Raw genomic sequence first — 17,513 nt, forward strand, 5'->3', positions numbered from 1 at the left:
ATCTCTACCTCACCTATAATTACATCCCAGATATAAGCCTATATCCACAAATGTGTGACAGGCTTCACCATTAACTAGAATCTAGGCCCTACGTGTTACTACATGCTGAGACAGATTCTTGACTAACGTAGAACGTTGCTTGCAACCGCATTAATGAAATTATTTATGAAGCAGTAAAATAATATGAAAAACAAGATACAGGAAGCGACAATAACAAATCAAAATCTGATTTAGGAGGAAATTAAGAGGAAATTGAACTCGGGTAATGCTTGCTTCCATTCAATCCAGAACCTTTTTTCTTCTCCTCTGCTGTCCAAAAATATAAATATTAGAATATACAAAACTATAATTTTGCCTGTGGTTCTGTACGGGTGTGAAACTTGGTCTCTGACATTAAGGGAGGAATATAGACTGAGGGTGTTTGAGAACAGGATTTTGTGGAGAATATTTGGACCGAAGAGAGATGAAGTGACGGGAGATTGGAGAAAACTGCATAATGAGGAGCTTCATAACTTGTACTCTTCTCCAAGTATGATTAGAATGATGAAGTCAGGGAGGATGAGATGTGCAGGGAATGTAGCACGAATTGGCCTAAGAGGAATGCATATGGGATATTGGTGGGAAAGCCAGAAGGAAAGAGACCACTGGATGACAAAGACGTAGGTGGGTGGAGAGATAAGGAGATAGAGAAAGAGAGAGAGAATAGGATGGTATGGACCAGATTGATCTGGCTCAGGATAGGGACCAGTAGTGGGCTTTTGTGAACACGGTAATGAACCTTCGGGTTGCATAGAATGCTGGGAAGTTTTTGAGTAGCTACACAACTGGAGGCTTCTCAAGAAGGGTTCAGTCCCATGAGTGAGTGAGATACTAAAAGAGTTTTCTTACGAATTGCTTTGAATGGGTGTGTCAGTATGGTCCAGAACGCGTCTTACTTATTTCATCATGAAATGTTTAATGCAGTTAGCATCGTGTATGCGTCCCAATATTCAATTAAACGGTTTCGGACGAACGGACTATTAGGACGTACTACATCTTAATATTCTACAATCATCAAGATACTGTCCAATGAATCGACAGTAACAATGTCATGTGACCATTGGTTAGGGGGCAATAGGCCCAGTGACGTATGTATTGTCTTACCAAGGTATGTCAGTCGGACTACTGTTCGCCATTAAGAATATGGCAGTTGTTTTTCTGTTCTGCTACTGTGATGATATGATACCAATCAGTACGACAGGGCGTGGTAGCTTTTGGAAGAAAATTCAATAACTGTAAGTATATTATGAACACAATCAGGATATGAGGAAATTAACAGAAAAGTATTAAGAGTATTATCGCTTATTTATTTGCTAACCGATTGCACTAGCCGCGCGGTCTAAGGCATGAACTGTCTTCTCTCGCTCTAAACGTTGGGATCGTGGTTTCGAATCACACTGAAGGCATGGATGTCTGTGCGTTTAATCCGTGTGTAGGTAGCGGCCTTGCGACGGGCTGATCCCGCGTCCAAGGGTCTATACCGGTTCTGTAAAAAGTTCAGGAAACTGAAAAAGCGGCCAAGGCCCAACAAAGGGCTGTAGAGTCATAGATAGATATACGTGCTTAGGTCTATTTGTAGTCACCTCCGAGGAAGTACCGAGGTCTAGAATCAATTGAGCGTTATCTTCGCTACCTTACAAGCCTTCGTGGCGTCCTGGTTAAGTAAAAGATAAACTTTATTATACCGTCATTTATTTGTAATGGCCTATGCACTGCTATTACATCATTAAAGTAAACTGGCCACACTTCCAATAAGAATGCGTGCACTGTTCTTCTCTCGCGGAAGGATCCCCCAGAGGCTGATTGCGTTTCAGAGCCTATGTGACCTCATGGCCTGTCCCTCCCGGGCCTCGTATCCCTGTGTTCCAGGGCGGTCTATTTAGTGAGTGAACTGTGTAGTCTGTAGAAGCCGTCCCTGTGCTTAACTAATTAAGCACTACGCCATGAAAGCGTATGGGGGAGTGTATCTATAGATCCACGTTTTCTTGATCTCGGCACTAGTTGGAGGTGAGTGGTCAGCTTCACGCCCCTGCCGCTTTACCTTCGGGGAAAGTTCCTCCGGTACCCATTGGATGGGAGGTTGGGTGGACCCACGACGTGGAGAAGACAAAATTCTTGACCCTATTGGAACGCGAACTCCGACCCCTTTCTCGTCCAGCCTGTAGCCAGTCGCTATACCCACTACGCTATCCCGGCTCATAGTTAATGTTATCTCACAGAAATACGTTTCGACAAGGAATACTGAGATTGCTTCTTGTAAGTGATAAAAAATTTTCTCAGAAATTAAGTATATTTTTATTTATTGGTAACTGTTAATCGTCATGATTACGTAACAACTTAGACAGTTCCTTTATCATGTTTCTATGTGTTGTCACGTGTCCGGGCTTCCGGGGTTGCGGCTTTAGGCGATGCTGTTTATTGGAGAATTACTCGTTCACACTCACACTCACAATCACTCTCAAATAACGTCCTTTCAGACGAAGCGACCTGATTAGTCCGTCGTCTCTCTGCGTTTCCTCTTCAGCGGTTATCCTCTTGCACCGCTCTTCTCGGTGGAGTCTTCCCACTCTTGGTTCTTCTCCTATCTCTCCTCGAATCTGAACTGTCCTGTCACAATCTACCCTCTTAAGTAGCTCTTCGCGTACCGCTGAGAGAACACCTTGTCGAAGGGTTCTGTTTTCCGTGTTAACTAGAGTATTTGTCAGCGGGCCTATTCGTTGCCTAGGAATTGCTAGCTGTTGACTAGCAATAGACGCTGGCTGTCAGCGCAGTGTCTTGACAATGCGTTACTTAGGAAGTGACACTTCTCTATGCAGTGGGTTCACCTGTCACACTATGCTCTCTTCGTAAGGTACACAAAATAGCGTAGTGTATAAAAATATTTTAACATTCACAAATATTTTTTAATTTACGCCTGTTTTGTAACAAAAATTTAATGCTGCTTCTTCTTATCTACATTTTACTAGCGTTTATACGGAAGAAATTAATATTTCCTTCCCTCCAAGCTAAAATTGTTGTTCCACTTCTGTTCATGCAACAGCAGTGGGACGGTGTATTATACTGGAGCATTACGGATCTATACGGCAGAATCCTTTATCAGAAACTGACTGCAGCTCAGCTAGTCAAGAAATTCCCACATTTAATGGAATTATAATGTTGGCTGCAGTGTTAACGAACTTCCATTGATCCATATCTTGTGACATTTGAACCCGATCCAGGCACCACATCATATTTTTAATATCCATTTTAATATTATCCTCCTATTGACGCCTTGGTATCCCTAGCATTTCTCCCTTTCGAAATCCGTTAAGTGAACCGGGAGATAAAACAAGCGGACGGTTATGCCTTCCTAATCCTGGATGTGCAGCGAAGGTTTCGGTAGGTTTCTGCTGGAATTGTCCACCAAAGGAACCGCGCGTCGCGCTGAGGTGCGGGTTTGCGTCGTGAATACCGACACATACCCTACACATAACGGGAACAGGCCTACTGGAAGAGCGTTCGTGTATGGTTGGCTAATGCTGCATTGGCCCGCGAGCCTCTAGAATCCGGAACAGTACTTACCGTTGTACTGAGGAGTGGGGGAAAATGTTAGATATCGATTTCACACAACTCATTATGCGGTTCGTGCACATACAGGGGTACATATATGTAACTACTGCTGATGGGGCACGCGGTAGTGTAGTTGCTTTAAGCCGCAAGGTTGTCGGTTCGATTCCCGGTGAGTTCATTGGCGTTTTCAATTGCCCTAATCCTTCCTGCCGCACTATGGCCCTGTGGTTGACTCAGCCTGTAACAGAAATGAATACTAGGAATATTTCTGGGGGTAAAACGCTGCCGGCGCGTAAGGCTGACAACTTTCCGCCATCTGTGATCTAGAAAATGTGGGAGCCTCGACGTCTCATAACCCTATGGGCCTCCACGGCCTGTTACAGAAATAGCTTTACCTTTACTATTACCACCCCTGCTAGTGGCTCTATAGGCCAGTTTGGGCCCTAGTCGCCTTTTTCAACTTCTTAATCTTATATACAGACGGTAGGACTTCTCAGACGGGAGACCAGCCCGTAGCAAGGCCGCTACTTACATAGGACAACGCAAAGAGAATAAACGCATAGAGACATCCAGACCTCGAGTGGGATTCGAACCCACGATCCCAATGTTTGAGCGGGCGAAAGTATTTCATGCCTTAGACCGGGCGGCAACTGTGATCGGCGTACATATACCTACATGTGGTAATGAGATAAATACCAAAAAGATTGTCTAGCGATAACATTTTATATTTGTATTCGGAAGGTGCCTTGGTAGAATCTCGGTCGGAACACAAACTATCCTGACTTTTCTTGGTTTTCCTCAGTTCCTCCAAGCAAATACCACAATAATATCTCTGTTACATCACGGTCGCTTCTTTCCAGTGCCGTTCCAGTCAATCTGCCATCCGACGCTAAGTTGTCTGGATACTAAGAGCATCGTTAAATAATCCACAAGAAAGGTACATGGCAAACCGAACGTTGCGGTCAAGTGAACAGCACTCCTGCTTCATATTCAGGAGGTCCTGGGATGAAATCTCAACCCGGAGACCGACTGTCCTTAGTCTTTCAAGAAAAATTCTGGGATAGTACCTCGCATCAAGCCATGGCTGCTTCCTTCCACAACCATTCCAATTCACCACTTGCTGATCATCCTGTCTATCGGCACTATATATTCTGAGCTACTTAAAACGTCGTTAAATAAATCACAACTAAGCGCAATTAAATAAATAACAATTAATGTTACAAATCTCTGTTATTTTAGAGCACGTACTAAAATAAATGCAGTATTGTTTACATTAATATAATTTTATTTGAACATAATCTGCTGACGATGAGAGTATTACGAGAGGTGATTAATAACAATAATAGTAAAGCTGTCCCTGAGCTTAACTAATTAAGCACTACGCCATGAAGACGTATGGGGGAGTGGATGTATGGAGCCATACTCTCTTGACCTCGGCACTAGTTCGAGATGAGTTGTCAGTTTCACGCCCTGACCGCTTTACCCCCGGGGAAAGAGCCCCTGGTACCTATTGAATAGGAGGCTGAGTGGACCCTAGAGCCGGTCTGTACTGCGTAGAGAAGTGGAAATTCTTGCCCCCACCGGGATTCAAGCTCCGACCACTCTGCCGTCCAGCCCGTAGCTAGTCGCTATACCGACTGAGCTATCCTGGCTCCCTAATAACAACAATAATGAGGGAACCTTAAGGGAGTATGGACTGAAATTTTCTGGTCCAGGATAATGGCCGGTGAAACGCTAATGTTAACAGAATAGTGCTTCTCAGAATTACTGGATTTTTGGACATTGTCCATCATCCGGTATTCTAAAAACTAGAGAGTACCTTTCGAAAACTGGATCTCTTCCCCACATGACGTCTCGGAACGTCGTGTTCTCTTAGTTTTTAGAATACTGGAAGATGGACAAAGTCCAAAAATCCAGTAATCCCGAGTGTTACATACCATCGTCAGAATTCTTCACAATCTACGATAGTGACCCTCCGAGGTCAATAGAAAGTGGGAAATTTCTCGATCAATTGAAGACTGTTAGCTTCTCACGACAGACTTTGCTCCATGGAATCTTATGTAAGGTAGATCTATATGCAAATTCAACATTCTGCTTTCTGCTTCTCTTCCCTCCCTTGACCTGTTGAAGAGAAACTAGGGATACGAAATTTAGTCTGTATTCGACAATACGTATGTTAGACACAGATGTTAAAGCTATGTGAAAGTATTAGAATAGATTTTTTGGGGGTGCGATGTGAAACCGCATTTTCGATCTGTTATATTTCTATAACTACATTTTAATTTCCTAGTTTCTTTTTAAAAAAATTAGGTTGTACAGCATTTTTATACCATGATGCTGTTGAGGAGGGCTGTCACATCCCAGGCTAAGAGCGCCACTTCTGCCTCTCTTCGCTATTCTTTTGGTTAAGTAACATATTTCTGGACGCCGTTCTGAGACAACTGATTTCTGGCGGTTCCATTCCATTTATCTAGGCTTTTTGTTATAAAGCAAAAAGAACATCTTATGCGAATATCATATATGTCCATCTGTCTGTCTGCCCATATCTGTGTCTCTTTGTTCGTCTGTGATCTAGCCTTCAGCACCCCAAAATTGGTCTGATTTTTTTTAATTCGATATGGAAGAGTTTCACTTAAATTTGTGAGGCAGTTCAGACTTTAGCCTAATATGACACATAATAAAGCCTAGTTTCAATAAGGCCTTAAATGGAATTTTCCACGTATGAAATAATTCTATTCACTTACCGTATTTACGTATGTATAGGCCGCACATTTTTTGCCAAAAATTCAAGAGGAAAAATGGGGTGCGGCTTATATTCGAAATATTCGAAATCACACTTCATTTAAAAAAATTCTATTCATAATTAGTAATACAGGGTGTTCTACTCCTGAAATAATATTCCAAGAAAATTATTTTTTCTATAATTTCTGTTTGAAAATTGTGCTGCGGCCTATACACGCACGCGGCCTATACATGCGTAAATACGGTATTTTGTTTAAATTCAGTGGAATCTTCGGGGTCGAAGCATTTCGCTATACTTCGACTTTGAACATTAAGGTAGCAAGTTCGTCTGAAAAGTGGGTACCTACGTACTGAACTGCACAGTATCACTCCAAAAAGACTAATTTTTTAGAACGTAGCAAATATAAATGTCAATAGTCCTATGGGTGATGACTAATTACAGGCATTTAATAAAATAGACTTAACTGAATGGCATATTTGTCGAAGACAAGGAAGAGATGGTGTTAGTCCAAAACACGACCCTGAATTTTAAAGAAAAGAATTCAATTCAATCTTTCCATACTTTTTTTCCGACCTCACAAATTCATGATCTCTGCGCTATACTTCATAGCTAAATAAACCTCCACAATTTCGGATTAAAGTGTGATTACATTTAATAGATAGTAAGCAAAATTAAGGGCGGCGCCATAGCGGTTAGTCGCTGGCTTCCCACCGCGGCGGCCCGGGTTCGATCCCGGGTCTGGTCAAGTGGGATTTGTGGTGGACAAAATGGCGCTGGGGCAGGTTTTCTCCGAGTACTTCGGTTTCCCCTACCAATCTTCATTCCACAAATTCCTCCACAATCACCCTCACCTATCATCTGGGGCTGGTACAATAGGCCAGAAGTGGTCGCGGGACTTAGTCCCACCCCACTAACAATAAAAAAAACAAAATTAAATTCTCTGCCAGTCACAGTAGCCGCGCGGTCTAAGGTATGAACTGTGTTCGCTCTCTTGGACACTGGGATCGTGTGTTCGAACGCCACTTAAGGCATGGATGTTTGATGTGTGTGTATGGATTTATTCTGTTTGTGTTGTCTTGCGTTTAGGTAGCGGCTTTGCGACGAACTGATCATTCGTGCAAGGAGTCCTGTGGAACTGAATAAGAGGCCAGGGCCCTGAATGGGCTAGACGAGCCATTTTAAAAAACTAAACTATATCTCTAAATTTGCTGGAAATTTATTTACTGTCGGAGTTATAAGATGAGGATAGAACTAGGAGATGTTTACTAAATTTTATCTTATTTTTCAGCATCTAATCAGCGAGATGTCAATGAAAAAACACATGGCTATCCTTTGGACAGCTCTGCTGTTGGGGCATCTCTCTTATTCCACGGGTGAGAAGAAGGATGTGCCCCGGGAAGGGCGGGACACGTATTTGGATGCCTATTCGGACACACACGTGTCTCCAGATTTCCATGGCAGCTCTCCTAGTGTAGTGTTCCCGGGCCAAACTTACGGCGTAACTTTTCCCTCTTACAACACCCACGGACCCAACATCCATCCGTTTTACGATCCTCCTTCGGGACTATCGGGACCATCTGGTGCCTCAGGACTATCAGAATACGGTGCCCCCTTGTCACCAGTGTATGGGGCACCCTATGCTGCTCCTGACCATGGTTTCAAGGGGCTACCAGTAGGTCTGGACTTTGCGACTGTGTGTAAGATCATTCTCAAAGTGCTCATTTTTAAGATGATCGTAAAGTTTATAGCCGTAATTTGTGTCTTACTCTTCCTGCCCAAATTAGACTCCGGAGGTTCCTCTGCAGGAGACAGGAAACTTCTTCTCTCCAACGAAGGTGAGTTAGAACATGTTACAGAAGTAACAGAGAATTGCTCAGCAAGGAAGCAGCGTATATTTTATTCAGATTTCTCATTGAGCATCTTCTTCCGGACGTTTGAGACTCATATAAATCGGAGAAATCCGGGCCCTGCTAATCACACAAAACAAATCTGTTGCAGGCTCAGCCGACAGTTTGGAAGGTCGGCTTAACAGGCTGACTCGCCTAGTTCTTGAGAGTGTTGACAAGAATTCAGCCCTTGAAATTGAGAACAACTGCGCAGAGGACGCACGCTGTAGGCTTAGGCGTGTAGCCGAGTACGTTGATGGCCACAACTCAGTCCCTAGGTGAGACTCATCAACAGACTAATGTCTGACCTTGCATAATTTGGAAGTTTATATTTTTACTAGAATTTTCCGTAATTTTTCGAATTACATAATTTAATTTCTATGGAAATACCTTGAAGAGGCACAATTTCTGTAATCTCCAATTCAAACATATTGTCACATGTATGAGTGACTATAGACGGGGTTTGAATTGGAGATTGTATTTGTTGATAATTTTGAGGTCGTAATTATAAGTAGCTATAACACTATTGCTAATTTCCACATTTTACAAATCACTACAGCAAACGCTAAGTCTTTTCCATCTTCTGTATCTCCACCAGTCGTTCCCTGGTAATGGCTTCTAACAGTGGGGATTTTTCAACTGCACCGACGAAGTCTTCTTTACACAGACTCTCTTACAACTCTCTGCCATCTCACTCTGTTACAACTGACTATCTTCTAAACTTGTTTCCGTTATAACATCTCGGCACAGACCGCGTAGAAAACACCATTCGCTCTTGTACTCCAATATCTTCTTTGAGAACATGTTTGTTTTCCAAGGAGTTATTCGTTAACGGCTGCGTATACTTGCTTACTAAGGGTCCGTTACCTAGCAGCGAATGCTGTTTTGTTGTTTGTTTCGAGGCGTTACCTAATAAAGAGCCTACACACTACAATGTTCATACTTTGTCACAAAAAACTTCGAATCTCAAAAAAGGACCAAGGTCGTAAAAGTATCCAACGCATACTTAACAAAAAGGCGCATTCCGCAAAAGAAATTATAAATGAAATGATGATAACAATGCTCATCAAATTGGAACTCTACACTGTTACTTGATATTTAAATCAGCCATAAGTAAAAGGGTTGGTGTATGAATGAATTAACATTAGATATTACGGATTCGCAGGTCCCCGTTATTAAACACATTAGAAAAAGTGTATATAAATTGCCCAGTACGTGCTTCATAGTAATATTGTAATAGAGTAGTACATTAAAAAAATATAACTTATATAATTTCAACGCAATCTAAACTCATTCAACACTTTCTTTGATTTTTTCTTAATTGCAATCATTTGTTGAAAATATTGAAACAATTGTTTTCTCATAGGTTTACCTATAATGATCGAGATAAAGGACTCTGTAGTTTAATCAATTATTTTTCAATTAATTGTATCTTTATGCACACGTAGACCAGTAAATTCATGTAGGAGGAGGTTTCGTTTAATTATCGTCGAGAATAAGAAACTTCGATAATCTTCAGGCGTGTTTGGAAGATTGTTAAATTAAGCCTTACGGAAGAATATAAAATATGTTTGTTTTGTTTTTCTCTACAAAATAATTTGAAACATATTTCACTCCAGTAAATATTTAGCCGGTTAAGATCGAGACACGCCAAAAAGGCACGTGTAAAGGTTCGGCCACACAGAGCGCTACGTACGCTATGTTCGCTATACGAACAGAAATATATTTCCCTTTATTGCCAATGTGACTGGCCACACAGACTTCCGTACCCTACGTTCGCTATGTTCCCTGTTACCTGCGTCTCAGAGTGTGCACAGCGTACGTAGCGTACGTAGCGAACATAGCGTAGCTCTCTGTGTGGCCGAACCTTAAAATATCCGTTATTCTTGATCGATTTTAATTAAGATTGAAATGTGAAGACGAAATTTATTAGACCTCCCTAATATCAAATTTCATCAAAATCCGTCAGCGGTTCCCTAGTTATTTCATGCATGTAAACAGCTCGACGAACGAAGAATTCTGTCTTCCATGATATAATGCCGTGTAGTCCGCTGAAAGTCAAGCAACATTTGAAAGGAACACTTTGCCTCCATCTTCAGAGTTGAAGAATAAACTAAGCAAGAAACCAGCTTGAAGCAGGCTTATTTTTCGACCCTGAAGATGAAGGCCACATATTTCTTCCCAACTTCGGTTGTCTTTGAGCGGGCTACACGGCGTTGTATCCCAGAAGACAGAACTCTTCATAACCACCGCTGTGAGAACCTCATTTCCTACACAGCGCTATATCCCAGAAGACAGAACTCTTCATAACCACCGCTGTGAGAACCTCATTTCCTACACAGCGCTATATCCCAGAAGACAGAACTCTTCATAACCACCGCTGTGAGAACCTCAGATTCTACACGGCGCTATGTCCCACAAGACAGAACTTTTCATAACCACCGCTGGAGAACCCCACATCCTGCAGACATACGAATAGTCAGAACTATTTCAATAGACACTCCGCAGATTTTCGAATGCATCTAAAATAACTGAAAATGAGAAATTCATATCTGTTGGTCCGGTCGTATGTTGAATCTCCGAAATTACGAAAGGATTTCCATTAAGTTCCGCGAAGAAATCTTTGTATTCCATTATAATTGAAATTACCAGGCTTGTTTCCTATAAAAGAATCTTACCTGACGCTACGCGAAGCGCACGACACGTTCCTGCCTCATCTGCTTTGTTAAATTCTTGTTCTAGACTGCTCACCATGTTCCTGCTGGAGTCTTCAAAACAATATCACAGCGGAAGACAGGTTTATCACTGAACTTCACTGTCAGGCCACCAACTAGAAACGGAGCTGCAAACAATTACACATGAAATTATCAGCGCCATCTCTGCACATCCAAATGATGTGAAAACAAGGTGGATTTTTACATAAAGTATTCTTTGCAGCATAGCTCATCTGTTATTTATTTATTTACGTATTTATATATCATTGTTTGCCCGTCACGGGAGCCGAGCGGTCTAAGGCATGCACTGTCTTCGCTCGCTCGGAAGCCGGGATCGTGGGTTCGAATCCCACTCAGGGCATGGATGTTTAGTTTGTATGTGTGCGTTTTTCTGTGTTTGTGTACAGGTAGAGGCCTTGCGACGAGCTGATCACCCGCCCAAGGAGTCCTACCGAATGTCTAAGATCTAGTAAACCTCCATGAAACTGAGAGTTTCATGGAGGTAGGCCTAGGCCCAAATGAAGGCTGTAGCGCCAAAGGGAAAAAGAAATCATTGTTTATTTACTTATATATTGAACATTATAAAATAAAGAATTGAACATAATCTGATAATTCGTAACAATTATTTGGCTAATTTACTTCTTTCCATGAAGGATATAACTATATAAAACGAGTGGACAGGTAAAACATTAACTCTCTAGACTCGTTCTCGAAAGATGCTCGGTTCGAGTCTTGGCCGGGACACCGACTACCCTGACTATGGTTTTACTCAGTACCTCGACTAGGCTGCTTCCTTCCAACTCCATTTCATCATTCATATATCATCCTGCCATTAGACGCTATGTAGTTTACCTACTGACAGTCATGAAATGACACAAAATAAGACATAACTACAAGGCAGAGGTTACACACCTGTGTTAACAAGGGAGTGGGACGAAAGGGGTGAAATCTGTGTCTTGCTGTCCGTTTCAATGCGAACCTGACCTCTCTGTACACGGAACATCCGTTTTCACAGACACGAGTATAAACATATTATTTGTATGGATCAAATGCTAGTCGGTTAAGCTCAAGATGTAGCATGCATAGGGGAGATGGTAAATGCATACAGAGTTTCAGTTGGGAACGAGAAGAGAGGATATTACTTGGGAAACATGGGCATATGTGGCAGCATAATCTTTAAAGAGATCGTAAATAAACAGGATATAAGAGCTTGGATTCGATTCATCTGCTTAGAATAAGGACCGATGATGGCTGTTGAGGAACTGCCGGTTCCATAAAATGCGGGAAATTTCTATATCATGGAACCAATTGAAGTTCAATTTATATACCCTTGCACGTATAGTACACATATATATACGTACATTGAGGTAAGGTAAAGCTATCCCTGTAACAGGCCGTGCAGGTCCATATGGTTGTGAGACGTCGAGGGCCCCCCATTTTTTAGACAGTCGGTTCAAAGATGGCGGTGAGGTTATCAGGCTTACGTGCCGGCCGCCCTTTACACCCAGGAAGATTTCTGGTACTTATTTCTATTAGAGACTAAGTAGACCCAAGGACCATAATGATGCTGGAAGGATTAAGTCAAAAGAAAAATCCAATGATTCGGACCCGCGACCTTCCTTGCCTCAACCAACTGCGGTACAGCTCCCCGACATACAGACATAAATGAGCCGGGGAAACTCAGGTTAGTGATTGGCTGCAGTTGGCGACAAGGTTTCTATTCTCGACTAGGGCACAAACTCTTTCCTTCGCCACTGTGTCCAGGTGAACTCTGGGACACAGCCCCTTAACAGTGAGCACCAGGGCCGTCTTCATCTGTGTCTATGGGATCAGAGCATGAAGTTAGCCACTCACCCCACCTGCTGCTTAAGTTAAGTAGACGAGAATCTTAATTCTCACTCTCCCATCCATGGTGCTTAATTTCTAAGCCAGGAGAATCAAATGAAATAATTAGCGGGTGTATGCCGGGGAAATAGAAGACGAATGTGATCACATTTTTGTAAATCGAAGAATGACTTACTGTCATGACAGTAGATGTATCGTAAAGAGTCACGTATCTGTCACGGTTTTCAGTTTCGTCATCACTGTGCATTGCTTGTGACATAGTCAAGCCGCCAGCATTTGCTGCATTTATGAGCCTCACTTGTAGATGTCAGCGTGAAAGACGTATTGTTAAGAAAACGAGAAGAGTTTACTAACAAACAAGGAATTGCTTATTTGTGACGGGAGGAGGAGTCCCTAGCAATGAGAAGCCAGCAGCTGCTGTGCTCACGACTATCAAGTTCACGATTTCTCTCGATCTTGGTAAGAATAATTTTGTTTGCTGCCTGCTTTCCTTATTCAGTTATAAATGGGTTATTTACTATTATTCATTTTTCATGAAACTGTACATTAATGTATTTGAGAAATAATCATATTTTACAGTCAATTAACTAACTAACTTCCTCGAGCTGAGCCCTTCTCGGGAAGCCGCCATCTATGCGGTTATTCAAGTAGTTACAAGCATTTTATGGAATCCGAAGGTTCATTACCGTGTTCACAAGAGCCCTCCACTGATCCCTATCACGAGCCAGATCAATCCCATCCATACCACCCCATCCTATTTCTCTAAGATCCTCTTTGGTATTATCCACCCACGTACGTCTTGGTCTTCCTAGTGGTCTCTTACCTTCTGGCTTTCAAACCAATTTCTACATGCATCCCTCTTCGCCCCTATTCGTGCTACATGCCCTAACCATTTCATCTTCCTTGACTTGATCAATCTAATTATATTTGGCGAAGAATATAAGTCAAGCCGTGCCTGTGTTCAGCTAATTAATCACTACGCTATGAAGGCGTATGGAGGGGCGGATGTATAGATCCACATTTTCTTGATAACGGCAGTAGTTGGAGGTGAGTGATTAGATTCACGCCCCGGCCGCTTTACCGCCGGAGAAAGAGCCCCCCGGAACCCATAGGATAGGAGGCTAGGTGGGTCAGAACCAGTCTGGACAACAAGGAGAACAGAAAATTCTTGACCCTACTACGACGCGAGCTTCGACCGTTCGGTCATCCAGCCCGTAGCCAGTCACTATACCGACTGAGCTATCCCGACTCTACACTTGCAATCCATTGCATGTATTGAACACAGGCTTTACATAATACTGGAAGCATGTATCGTCTATAAGTTACTTTGTGTTACGTTTCAAGTTTTTATGCATTCAGCCGTTTGGAGAAACTTTGTGGGGTTCATTGCGTCCTTAATGCTGCGGAGGTTGGCTTCACATGCATTGAAATACAAAGATGATCGACAAGGGCTATTGAAGGAGATGGCAGAAGAAAATTATCCTGTTCTGCCTTGAGGTCTGAATGCCGAATTGTAACGCAACTGTCGTGGCTGACCATTAAAAGTAACTGGTTACCCTGTGTTCCAACCAGGGACACTCCGATTAGACCTACACATTTGTTTAGTGTCCAGCAGCAGCGTTCAGTCGCTTTGTCGATAGGTCGAGAGGTCGATAAATGGCTCTTAATATAATGGGACCTCTAGATAGCTAGTTCAAATCCACCTTGGTCTGGTCCTCTATTTCACTGTTGCTCTGCGATCATGCAGTCCTTGTGATGGCCTAATTCCCACACCACCTACGGAGCTTTTCGTTAATGCTAGTGGGGTGGGACTAAGTCCTTTGTATTGCGGCCACTTCTGGCCTAGTTTACCAGCCCCAGACGATAGGTGAGGGTGATTGTGGAGCAACTGGTGGAATAAAGATTGATAGGGGAAACCGAAGTACTCGGAGAAAACCTGCCCCAGCGCCAGTTTGTCCACCACAAATCCCACTTGACCAGACCCGGGATTGAACCCGGGCCGCCTAGGTGGGAAGCCAGCAACTAATCGCTTGAGCTATGGCGCGGCCACCTACGGAGTTTTGTTTTTTGAACTAAGAAATCTCTGCACTGGGCAGGTTGGGCTCTTAAAACGTAAAGAAGAAAACACGAATCACTGTATAAAACCTGTATCACATTCATGTGATGTGAGTGAACCAAGTCCATCTCTTGCAATCTGTTAAATCCATCGTAATTCATGCTGTTGCATTAATGGGCGTCTTGTCCAAATGAGGACACACTTGGTTTATCAGCATCCCATGACTGTGACAGTTTCTAACGCCACAGCCCGCGTCTAACTTTCACGTTCTACATTGCAAAGGTCTATTCAATCATTACTCCAAGGACGGACTGCCAGGCCATCAGGATATACCGTATTTACGCATGTATAGGCCGCGTGCGTGTATAGGCCGCAGCACAATTTTCAGACAGAAATTATAGAAAAAATCATTTTCTTGGAATATTATTTCAGGAGTAGAACATTATTACTATTATTACTAATTATGAATATAATTTTTTTTTAAATGAAGTGTGATTTCGAATATTTCGAATATAAGCCGCACCCCAGTTTTCCTCTTGAATTTTTGGCAAAAAATGTGCGGCCTATACATGCGTAAATACGGTAGTAATACTGGCATACGCAAAAACCTTTCGCAGAAATTCCCCATATCTCCTGTTCTCTCCCACCCTGGTCCGGTTGCAGGACCACCGTAACCGAATCTGCAGTGCAAAAGCGATACATGTTAAGTCCACAGCTGGATCCTACCCTGGTAACGGTATAATTCATAAACAGATACGTAAGTCACTTCATGGCGTAACATACGCAACACTTCTAAACTGCAATACATATTCATAAGATTGTGACAGAATGTAAGTAGCTCCATTTTAAGAAAACCTCAAAGCCAGACTCTTTCACTAGTGTGTTCGAGTGCGTGCGAACTCAGTCACAACAGAGTTCATATATTTGCGTTATTCTGACAATATGAAGGGCTCTCAAACATAATCTGGCCAGTTGCCCATAATGCGCAAGGTTACGGGGGGGTTCCGAATGCAAATAATCAGCGGTACCTGGCTGGAAATATTGTTCTGTGTAAATGGCAGTCGGGCCGGTCACGGTAGCCGAGCGGTCTAAGGCATGCACTGTCTCCGCTCGCTCGGAAGCCGGGATCGTGGGTTCGAATCCCACTCAGGCCATGGATGTTTGTGTGCGTTTTTCTGTGTTTGTCTACAGGTAGAGGCCTTGAGACGAGCTGATCACTCGCCCAAGGAGTCCTACCGTATGTGTAAGATCTAATAAACCGAAGTGAAACGGAGAGTTTCATGGAGGTAGGCCTAGGCCCAAATGGGGGCTGTAGCGCCACAAGAAGAAAAAAATGGCAGTCGGACCAAGGCCAGTTTTCAGTAACATGGAGCAAGGAACCCAAGCAGTGCCCGCTCAAAACTACAGAACTTCTGACATTTGCTTTTTATTTTTCACCGGAACATTGCTAAATGAAACGATTGCGGAAACAGTGACATACGCACGTCAGTTTCTAGAACGCCATCCTATTTTATGTTCAGGTTCCAAAATGAGAAATTGGGGAAAATATCACTTTGGGTGAAATAAAGGATTCTTTTTCTGTTTGTTAAATATAAACATCACTGAAGAATTCTGGAATATACCGCCGTGAAATCGTTGAAAGTCAACAGACGTTTCAAAGGAAAATGTTACCTCCATCTTCAGGCTCTAAGAATAAGCCAAACAGGAAACAAGCGTTAAGAAGGCACAAAGCATCTGGTGGCTGTGGCATTATGTCCCAGGAGACAGAACTCCGCATGACCGAGAACCCAAAATCCTGTATGAACATTATTCTTTCTAGTCCATCAGCGGAAATCCAGTAAATTATACTGTGGGTCATGACCAAGAGAATATCTTGTGTTGCGGTTTAGAAATGTTATAAATCAGAAGTGATATATCATGCAACAGCTTCCCCTCAAGTGATAGCACTAGTTAGACAAAACAGCTTGAACCTTCACTGTGACACTGACGCATGTCCAGGAGCACGAAGGTCGCTTTTCCTGCGAAATCAACTCCAAGAAACAAGAGTTCTTTTAGAGAAGTTCATGTCCTCTCACATGGCCAATAAATTATGAAATCCCAAAGTCCAGTACTGTGTTCAGAAGATTCCGTCACGTGGCTGTGCATGGCTCAGGAAGTTAGTCGCCAGCTTCTCACCGCGGACTCCGAGGCTCGATCCCCGGCCAGGTCATGCGGGATTTGTAGTGGATAATGTGGCACTATGGCAGGTTTTTCTCATAATACTACGGTTTCCCTCACCAATTCACATTCCATTAACTGTTACGTATTCATTAACCACCGAATCTATTGTGTATTCACAACCCTGAAAGAGGCGTCGAATAACTTAACTCCAGAAGAGAGTCCGTTACTAATCATATGATGAGACAGAAAAAAACAGTCTATTTTAAATTTTTTTTAATATTATCGTTTCATCTACGGTCGTGTCTTCCAAATGGTCTCTTCCCTTCAAAGTTTCCGACTAGATTTACATATGTATTCTCATTTCCATGCGTGCTACTAGTACATACCACCTACGACCACACCCTCCTTGGTATGCTCAACGTATTAATACGTGGTGAAGAGTAGACATTACTAACCTATCCTTTTCACTTTCCTTCTTCACTCTGCTATTAACCTGTTTCATAGGTCTAAATGTTTCCTTC

At 42.7% G+C, this 17,513-nt stretch overlaps 1 protein-coding gene across 2 annotated transcripts; it reads left to right on the forward strand.

Moving 5' to 3' along the window:
* The first annotated feature begins 1,153 nt into the window (after positions 1-1,153).
* Positions 1,154-11,283, forward strand: LOC111867289. Of its 2 annotated transcripts, XM_023857008.2 has the most exons (5): positions 1,154-1,274; positions 4,449-4,525; positions 7,620-8,166; positions 8,330-8,495; positions 10,960-11,283. In XM_023857008.2, the coding sequence occupies exons 3-5, from the start codon at positions 7,635-7,637 to the stop codon at positions 11,024-11,026; spliced, it is 765 nt and encodes a 254-aa protein (XP_023712776.1). In that variant the 5' UTR covers positions 1,154-1,274; positions 4,449-4,525; positions 7,620-7,634; the 3' UTR covers positions 11,027-11,283. The 2 variants fall into 2 exon arrangements, with proteins under 2 accessions (XP_023712776.1, XP_023712777.1); XM_023857009.2 differs by lacking the exon at positions 4,449-4,525.
* The last annotated feature ends 6,230 nt before the right edge of the window (positions 11,284-17,513 follow it).

This window comes from Cryptotermes secundus, unplaced genomic scaffold, assembly GCF_002891405.2.
Source record: "Cryptotermes secundus unplaced genomic scaffold, Csec_1.0 scaffold1475, whole genome shotgun sequence".
NCBI classification, from domain to species: Eukaryota; Metazoa; Arthropoda; class Insecta; order Blattodea; family Kalotermitidae; genus Cryptotermes; species Cryptotermes secundus.